This window comes from Propithecus coquereli, unplaced genomic scaffold (assembly GCF_000956105.1).
Source record: "Propithecus coquereli isolate 6110/MARCELLA unplaced genomic scaffold, Pcoq_1.0 Scaffold309, whole genome shotgun sequence".
Taxonomy (NCBI): domain Eukaryota; kingdom Metazoa; phylum Chordata; class Mammalia; order Primates; family Indriidae; genus Propithecus; species Propithecus coquereli.
Window position 1 is genome coordinate 1,238,529 of NW_012148719.1, and position 10,439 is coordinate 1,248,967.

A 10,439-nucleotide genomic window follows, 5' to 3' on the forward strand; every position below is an offset into this window, starting at 1 on the left:
ATCAATTAAGTTTCTAAAAATCAGAATGCTGTTATGACTTATCACTACCAATACCGCTGACACATCTTCATATAATTTAAGATTTATATTTGACTTACATGTTTAAAAACAACACTATATAGAACTCAATATTTGGTGTAGCACCGAAAAATGTGTTACAGACAGTAACAATCCTTAAGAGATTCATATTTAAACTTTTTAGCAAATGTGGCTATGAAGTGAATTTTATATGTCTAAAAAACCATTTTCACAGTGATTGCTGACTTTAAAAAGGAAATTGGATTTTACCATCTCTTTGGATAAAAGATTTTTGTGCTTTGTTTGCTTGAGTGCACGATGACCAGTTAAAAGTGAAAAGACCAAAGTTTTGCCATAATCCATATGACTGAGCTACCATCACAAGGAAAATTCAACCCTGTAGAACCAATACTTTCGTATACTATGGCTTAGAGTAACAGAAAGCTAATAGGGATTCTCTGGTTTCAAGTCTAATGCCTGAATTGGGGCTATCGTGACTTCAAATTCTTATTTTAAAATGAAGTATTTGCTTGAAAACTTTTCATTCAATGATAATACGACTATTTAATAGAGAAAATATACTGTTCTGCAATAAGAAGAAGGAGGTAGATATTAGAAAAGAAAAGAAAGGAAAAGAAATGAAAAATACAACAAACACCAAACATCCAACAAATAATTATCAGGGATGCTAGCACTTCTTTGATAATTTGTGTAATTTCCTTCATTCTCAATCCTACACACAGATATCCAGTATTACCAATCATCCTCTGAAAAAATCATAAAAGATGTAAATATATTCTTTCCTTTTTCTTTTTGTAATGAAATAAAAATATTCATGGCAACATGTGCCCCAGTGTGGATTCAATATGTGCTAAAAATAAAGATGCTAGCCTCTGTAACCACCTGGCCGCAATGTGATCTTGAAGTCTTTTAACATTCTGATTCTCCAGTTATTTAAGGCACTTAATTTCTTCTCACCAAGGAGGATTACATCACAGAGGGAAGTAAACATGCTGTGAAGACTGTAATGTGCTATGAACATATGTTTGTAATGGCAAAGGGGCTTACATGGTCTGGCGTTTAGTGACAAGTAAAACTTTGGTAAATTCTCCCAAGTACTTGTATGCATATTTCAGAAGCTTAAAAGAAGTCAAAAGACTGAAAAAATTTACATCATAAGCCATACTGCCAAAATAAATAATTGTATTATAAGTCCTAGAAGTTAAACACACTAGTCTAGCAATATTCACCTAGGAAGAATCAAAACTCATTATTTGAAGGAAAATACAAAAATCTTATCTTAAAAGAAGTAATATATTTTGAACTTGAATTTCAAATTTGGCATATCTTTCCACTAAATGAGAACACTTTGAACATATTCCTTTAAGAAAACCCTATAAGAAAGGCATCATTGTTTTTTATACTCCATATATTTCATATGATACCAGGTAATTAGTCTCTTTTATATTAAGCCACAACAATCCAGTTCTGGCTCCAGAACTGGATTTGTTTATTTTTTCTGTAGGTCTGAGCTTAGAATAACGGTATCGATTTTTCAGAATTAACACATATTTATGGCCAAAGCATAGTATTCTTGAATATACTGAACTTGTAATTCACATAACACTGATTTGCATATAAATTTAACACATACAAAATACTAGTGGCCGATATTCTGTTTTCCCTCTAACATTTCTTATCAGTGTTTTTCTCTTTTGGTTTATATTGGACACTCAATAAATATAAGTGACATAATCCATAACTGGAAAAGGTAAGAGCCATGACAATATACTGAGAGAAGGAAAAAGGCTATGAAAATGACAGTGATATAAAATGGAAAGGATATGTCATTTAGTAAAATAAAGTGCATTTAATACACAGTATAAAACACAGAGGCTAGGCTGAAGCTACAGAAACATAAATTTGGTTTCTTATTCAGCCAAATTCCCTTAATATGAAAATTTAAAACCTTTCCATCAGAGATAAAATGTTTATTCTCAAATATACAAGGTTAAATGCAAGCAATGCCAATTCCATTACGTATGCTTCTATTTTAGCATTTCTTAAGAGTTTACTATTATTCTATTTCTATACATTTTCAGCAGCATGTCAAGAAAAATCATTTAAGAATAGAGCATGTTGAGGTGTTTTCTGAAGAATATTCTAGCTGTACATACCAAGAATACTTAAGGATTTGGGGCAGATTTCAGGACCAAGATTATAAAGACTGCTGTTGAGATTGAAAACCTAGATAACCAGGACACTGTGCATTGTAAATGTAAGTATACTTCTGATTTTTAGTATTTAACAGTAAACACTTACTACAATTCACTTTTACAGTAGAGGTTATACTAAATGCAATATTAAATGTGGAACCTCCAAACAGGTTTAGAACTGTGCTAAAGTAGCTATCTCAAAGAAATACTGTAAAATGATCCCATTTTGCCTTTTATGTTTGCAGAAGTGATTTCTTTTTGCAAAAGAATCTATGCAATGGTCTCAATACAGTACACAGGAAGTTGTGTGCTCTATCGGTGAAAATTCCTTGGGACGAATTTTGATTACACCACCAGCATCAAGCCACCTGCCCTTCCAGAAATCTGACATTTATCTGTAGTATTCACAGATGTAGATATATATTTATGGGACTCTATCAGCATAAATCCAATGGCTGAGTCTAACATCATTTAACTCTAGGAGGACTCAAGCCCAACTTCAGTCCTTGCCACTGTTGGAATAAAGAAAGTGAAAAAGAAACACACCTCAGTAACAATTTCTTTAATACATTATCTTCAAGTTTTTATCACTCCCCAGACAACCTCATCCTAGTGTTTGTTTTCAGACATAGAGAAATGAAAGAAATATGGAACGTCTAAATTTTCAGTTTTAGAATAACTTCGTAGGTGTACCCCTTTACAATCTGGTAACAGAAATACATATGGTGACAAAGCATGGTTCCACTGCGACAATAAAATACGCAGACCATAATATTTGAAGTCGAATGATGTCATCTTCAATCTGTAGTTTCCACTGCATTAAAGAGGTCTCAGTCTCTCCTACGTCTTACCAAATAGCTGAACTGCAAGCACCCGCAGATACTCTCTCTGATCAAAAGATCATCTTTAATTTTTGGTGTTGAACCAAAGAAGATACTGGAGATTCATCGTAAATACCCATCCTCCAAATTGAACAAAACATTACAAAACCCAAGGAAAGCTAATTCTCTCACACTCAGCCAGTGACATGAATGCAACGTGATGTTAAAAAAATAAATAAATAACAAATGCCTGAAGAGGTCAGGAAACCTCTTTAGACATCATAGGGAAAAGAAAAAGGGTTTTACCCACCTGGGATCTTTCTGAATACTATCGATGGACGGGGATCTGGCCAAGGTGCCTTCGGGCGGGAGCGCAGGGCCGGACTTGCTGTACGGAGACTCGACGGAGGGGCAATACTGCAGCTGTCGGTAGGGGTCCGCGTAACCGGAGGCCGGGCCGGCGGCGTAGCTGGCCCTCTGGAAGGTGGCCGCGGCGGCATTCTGGGGGCCGTGCTGGCTGCCTGTGCGCTGCAAGGGGACGGAGTCGACACCGGGGGAAGATGGGGCTAGGACAGGAAAGTAGGGACAAAGCAAAAAGTTGAGGACCTGCTCACAGAATCGGTTAACCAGGTCTAGGCAGGGGGAGGGGGTGAGGGGGAATTACACACAAAAAATAGGGGTTTGAAAGAATAAAAAAAATTAATCCATCATATCTGAACCAATATATTCAATGTTATCCAGTAAAATGGCAATTAGCTTGCTATTTCCAGAATAAACCCTTGAGGTACGGGGTGGGGGGAAATGCACCTGTTGCACGAATGTTCCTCACCAACATCCAAAAGAAGGTGTGTTCGTCTGAAATACAAACTCTGTGTAAAAGGAAAACCCAGAAGTGTATAGGAAATATTTTGTAAGGAGGCATGGAAAGTTAGTTCCTTATTGTTCAAGTTGAAAAAGTTCAAAATGTGTTCAGGTGACGTTGCATTAACTTTATTAAGGGTGTAAAACAAATTTAGTAATGTAGTTAATTTTCCTGAATAGAAGAAAATAAGAAAAGGTGTGCAGGAGTGTGAGCGTGGGGGTGGGGTGGGGTTCACACTTCCATAGTTAGTGCTAGAACATTCAATGCAAGCCTGTTCTAGTTTGTGCACACTAACTCCCAAAGATTTTTACATGCCTCTTTTTCAAGTAAAGCTGTCATAGGAGCAAATACACTTGGTGAAGGGAGGAGAAGGCAAAAATCAGCCCAACTGCAAGGCAGACAAAATAAGGAGCTGACTTGGCTTTTCCAAAAGTATTTGCATCTTTTCAATGTGTCTAAATTATTTTGAAAAGATTTTACACCAGTTACTAAAATCACTTTGACTATTTTCAAACTGTATTTCAATTTTTTGTTTCCTTCCTGGATTCTTTTTAGATCATTTCGTGTCATTATTTTTATCCAGTTCTCAAAACATATTTGACATCTAAGGTTTGGTTGACATATACAATGAAAATAGCATCTTTCGTATCAATAGAACATGACCAGTTATTAACTGCTCTAACAACTGTTAGCCATGATCAATAGCAGACAGCTCACTTGCTTTCTGGTACTATATATCAGAATATACCCACATATAGCCAGTGTCTGGACGTGACCATTTATGTCATGAGTGCTCTATATGGAATTAGGTTCCAAATATAACTCACACTCCACCACTCTAACTCTCTGAGCATTTCTGAGTGGATGATGATAGGACTTAATTTACATTACGGGACATATGCCAAATCAAACACAAAAGAAATTATGCCAGATTGAGAAAATAATTGTTAACAGAGGCTAAGGAAATTGTGTCAAAATGACAAAAAGTTGCAAAGTGAACCAGAGGAATACATTCTAATACTGAGGACTGTTCATTAAGAGCTCATGGCTTCTCTTTCCAATGAACTTTCAATACTTCATCTTATAATAACCAAAATTAGGTAAGTAAGTTCTGGGACACAGTGCAAACTGGAAAAATAGAAACATATTTAAGAAAACTTTTCTAAACACAAGCTGTATGTATTTCCAGAGGAGCCGTATTTTGAAATAAAGGGTTGCCCTCATGTGTTAAGTCTCAAAACAATCAGATTAGAATAAGCATTAATTGCACAATAAAAATATCTGCTTTATGTCTTAATGCAAATTCTTAAGGATTTATATTTCCTCCAAAATATTACTAGCATGTCTAATTAAAACTCACATTTTAAAATTTATAAACAATATGCCTTATATTATGGTTAAAGGGGTTTAACATTTAGGCAGCACATAAACTTGCTCTTGGAAGAACAAGTGTACAGGGGTAAAAACAATTCTACAAGAGTTGCGATAAGCTAGCCAGAAAATCAAGGGCAAAAGGAGAAAACTAAGTACATCTGACATTTTTCACACATGTGCAATTTTTTTTCCATTTAGGAAATAAAAATATCAACATTTAATCTTGCCAAAAATGGTTTTCAGAAAAGAACTTTTTCTATACAAAATTATTCATTACTAATACATTCGATACAATGATTAACAGGAAAGAAGGATAAAGTGGCAGAGATCAGGAAACAATACTGAAATCTAGAGAAACAGTTTTGTTAAAAAAAAATAGGATAAGTAAGGGAACGATGTGACTACCCACAAGAGAAAACTCTCAAGGGACCATAAATTAAATGAATATAACAAGAGAGGAGGAATTTAAGAAAAACACTGCCATGTAGCAGACAAAAAATTGTGAATAATATAAAGGGAGTTAGTTCAAAATGTGAAAATAAGGTGCGAAATTCAATTAATTAAGCAGAAACAGGAAGGCAACATCTCAGTATGTGAGAATGAAGAAAAGGTTGAGCAAAGTTTATGAATGCTAGTTGTATTTTATTTTGGTCTTTTTGAGGAAAATAGGGGTCACATTCAGAGCCTGGCTTCTGAGTTAGAGAACTGGGTTCCTGTCCTGGCCTTTCGGTCAGTTCTTGGCATTGGACAAGTTAGTAACTGAGCTCTCCAACCTCCCGTTTCAATGTTATCGAAGAGAATGAAATGGGCTCATGGGATCATTGTTTGATTTAAATGCAGGGAAAGCATGAAATACCTAATACGAAAACAATTTTAAACAAATGAGCTATGACTATTATTATTACCATTAGCAATTATAAATTAACGGGGTTAGACAAGGGGTTTGTACAAATGGCATATCAGAGCAAAAGGTCCTTCCTACTGGGTGTCAGACAATATAGCTGCTTCTGCGTGCTGGGCAGTGTTTTAAGTGCTTTATTTGTATGAACTCATGTTTACCCCAACAACACTATAAGAGAGTAAACATGTCATTCTCACTTTACAGAAAAGAAACCGAGGCACAGAGAGATTGAGTAACTTGCCAGAGGTCTACTGATATCTGGTAAAAAAGGAATTCAAGCCCTTGAAGCTGGTTTCTAGAGTTTATACTTATAAGCATCATGGCTATGGCACCAGGTTTAAAACCTCCAAGATGTCTATTAGTGAATTACCGAATATGGTGAGAAAACTTAGAAAAATGATGAGAGGCCTAAAATTAAGGAAAATGTGTTCTAAAGGTACACAGAAGAGATGGGTTCATAATAGGAAGTAACAGACAATATTATATTGAAAAAGTTATTAGAAATTGGTATATTAACTAATTTACATTATTTCTCATTAAACCGAATTTACTGAGATCTGCAGAAAAAGAGAAAAAACTATGCCAAAAAAACTCTAACTTTGTTCATTTCTAGGAAAATTAAAGACTAGCAATACATACAATTAAATTATTTTTATTTTAAAGTGTTTTGAATCTTAATCAGTGATACCATTATTATGAAAAAAGAGGTAGGGATATGAAATCTAAAATGGGCCAACAAATTTGAGGATGATCATATTAAAAAAACATCACAACCACAATCCATCCTCCTTTTGGCCTTGATGAATGGCCCTTCAGAAGTATCAATACTGAATCCGTGGTTTAAACTTCTTTTAGGTCACAATAAATAAGATAGATGATGAGAACTTCAAAATATAAAATCGGATTTCACATTGCCACTGCTATATTAAAATAAATTAGACTAATCAAGACAATAAAAATAATGTAAAATATCAATACAAATGGAGAGAAAAACACACTAGAGAATAGGTTATATAAACATACACAAGAAAATGTGTGAGAATCTAAGAGATCGCAAATCAACCACCAGTAATGTAACAATTTAACGCCTTAGTCTCTTTGAAGCATATATAAAATAGCCACATGGGATCATTGTTTACTTTAAAGGCATGAAAAGCGTTAAATAACTAGTATGTAGAAAATGTTAAATAAATGAGCTATTGCTGTTATTATTACCATTCACAATGTTGAAATCACCTGGTATCAGAAAAGGGGATTATACTTATGGCATCAGGATGAAGCACTGTACGGATTCAGGGCTCATGTCTCCTTTTTTGCCCTATTCAGACCGTAATGTGACATATGCAAATCATGGCTTCCCATGAATATGGATATGTGAATATTGGTCACGATATTAAAAGACTGTCCTTTAATGCGACTTTTCCCTTAACTTCTGTCCTATTGAACATTTTTTCTTATTTGAGTTTTACAGCTCAGTTGACCAAATCGTCCTCCTTGTAGGATCACTCCATCCAATTGAGGCTACTCATGGCAAACATTTGAAGGGGAAGGTGCTTCATCAGCTCTGTAAACACACTCCTCTCTCGTCTCACCTGCTCTGCAAACAGCCCCTTCTCCCTTCACTAAGCTCTTAGAACTCAATGAACTGTACCACTGGTCTCTTTGGGAGATTTAACAAGTAGCCTCTTCAGCAGCTGACTTGATACTTCGACAGACACCTACGCTGTTGATAAAATTATCTGTTTGTTTTCTGTAGAGCTATACAAATAAAGGGCTAGTTTATAAAGAAAAATGAAGACATGTTCTATGTGTTATATTTGTTTGGAAGAGGGGAAGAGGCATCCATTTTTAATAAAAGGAAACATCCTGCTTTATGATAGATGATTACGTGCATTATTTACTTACAACAGAAAAAAAGAGAATAGAATAAAATGTAAGAATCTGGGCAAATAATAAGAAACTTGGTGGGGGGAATATAAAGTAGACTTCAACAAAGAGGACAAAAAAAGATTAGTTTTTTTTCTGTATTATTTATCTTTGCTTTTATACATATGTATAAAGATAAATATGAAAACATAAAACCTATTTACATATGTTACATAAATACAAAATAAGCATATAATAAGGTAAGAATGTCCTCTCTGCAAGCTCAAAAAGAATGGCATAGGTGACAATGGGTCCAAGAACATGGCCTACCTAAACATCTGTACCCCCATAATATGCTAAAATAAAAAAAAAAAAAAAGAACATGGCCTATACCTTCTTAAAGAGAGTTCAACCCCATTATTTTAGGGATTAGGCATCTTTAGCACCCAATTCCACATATTCCCAGCAGTGTCATAAAGAACTGCATTATGAACGTGTTCCAATAGTCTGCACTCGGCACAGGCTGATCCACGCTAACCCCAATGGGAAAATATTTGAGGGTAAATTTAACGTAATCTTTTAACTTCATATATTATCATCTTTGTGGGGAGAGACATTTAATGCATGATTATTCGTAGTAATGGAATCATTGTCATTGATGTTGGTGCTGCTTTCACTGCTTTTATTGGAAAAGAAGGCGTTGAACACATCGGTACAGGCCAAACATACCTACAACGCTGGTTCTCAAACTGAAAGTGAGATCACGTCTATGAATATATTGTAGATGTATTTGAAAGAGAAAATTATGTAAAACCCTCTCAAACAATTTTCACAGTTTTCTTATTGTTATATCTCTCAAATAATTTAAAAATGTAAGCTCTTCATTAGGTGTTCACAATATAAATTAGTAGAAAAAATTCAACTAGTGATTACTGAAAATAGGATCTTGTTTAATCATCAGTAATAGTTACCGTTTCTATTAATGTTACAGCTATGCGCAGTATAATGGACTCAAGGAGATTGGTAGAATTTGGTATAAAAATTAAAATGTAAATAAGTGGATAGATAAAATGGAAATCAAAAGAATCCACATTTAGTCCTACACAGATATGCATTTATACATATTTATAGGTATATTTAATGCTGTACATTTTGGTTTCCCTCTAATTTAAAGTGTGTGAATTGGGAGTCATGATGGATGATGAGGATGATGATACAGTCATGCTTTTTAAACATTCCAATCATATCTTCAAATTTTAATGGGGAGGCTTATGTTGCCTACATATGAAGAAAAGATGATAATAAATGCTATATTTATTTACAGCTTCCTGTTGTGCCAGCCACCGTGTTAGGAGCTTAAACGTACTACCTTACCTAATGCTCGTGACGGCCTATGTGGCAGGTGTTATTGTTACTAACACCACCCTCACTGTTTCACCCATGAGCAGTAAGGTGAACGGTGGGCAGAGCTGGGATGAAAATTTAGGCAAAGCCTGCGTGTTCTACCCCGTTCTAAACTGCTGGGTACCAGAAGTGAGGGTATGTCCAGTTACTACGCCGTGTACATTTTAAAGTAATATGCTTGCAGAAATGCCAAAGAAGACTAAAAATTAATGTGATGTACAGTGTACCTGGTTAAATCCCTATTGTCTAGAAATAATTCGCTCCATTTTAATATTCCTCAGAATCTGTATCATCATTTTCTTTGGCTTCTTCCTCAGAGAGGAATGTAGCAAAATCTCCTTCAGCTAAAGACGGAAAGGAGCCCGATGAAGGCTGTTGATTAGACTTTCTCATACAAGTGGAAATGGGGCAGGTGGGTGAAGAATGCTAACATTTCCATGGCGGACTCACTCTTTTTTACCTCGGGTGGAAGGAGAGGACTGAGCAAACTTGTCACAGGACCAGAGAGAGAGACAAACAGGAAGGAGAGGCTGCATGGGGCCACCTGAGCAGGTTTCCTGGTTCCCTGTGTCTAGAGAGCCAGGTGGGATGCGTTATTCACATGGCTTCACAGGAGGCTCCACAACAAGGAGCTAGAGCTGAGAGCAAGGACTAGTTTGCTGATGAACAGAATCAGTTGTGGAAAAAATTTGCTCCCCTACTTAAGCACTAAATGACTTTACATCAAATACTTGGCACTATGTGGTTATGGCATAAAAGGTGTATGATGTTCTTTATGCATCCAAACAAGAAACCTAAAAAGAAACTCCAAAGAAGCTTAAGTGCTCAATTTCCTGGTTAAGGCCCTGAAATTCAGGGACACACCCCGGAACCTGGTGGATTTGGAAACATAGGTCCTGTGACCCTTTTTATTCTGTAAAAATAAGCATTTCCATGTTGAGTGTAATCTATGCTATGCTCCTGATATATTCATTTCT

The 10,439-nt window shown here is 35.5% G+C and overlaps 1 protein-coding gene across 5 annotated transcripts in view; it reads right to left on the bottom strand.

Annotated features, from left to right (window-relative positions):
* The window catches only part of CTNND2 (catenin (cadherin-associated protein), delta 2), a 694,597-nt gene that overhangs the window by 376,024 nt on the left and 308,134 nt on the right, over positions 1–10,439 (bottom strand). For all 5 annotated transcript variants that reach the window (XM_012650021.1, XM_012650019.1, XM_012650020.1 and 2 more), the window contains one exon: positions 3,366–3,621. In XM_012650021.1, coding sequence (XP_012505475.1) covers positions 3,366–3,621 — 256 coding nt within the window. The remainder of the gene's footprint in view (positions 1–3,365; positions 3,622–10,439) is intronic.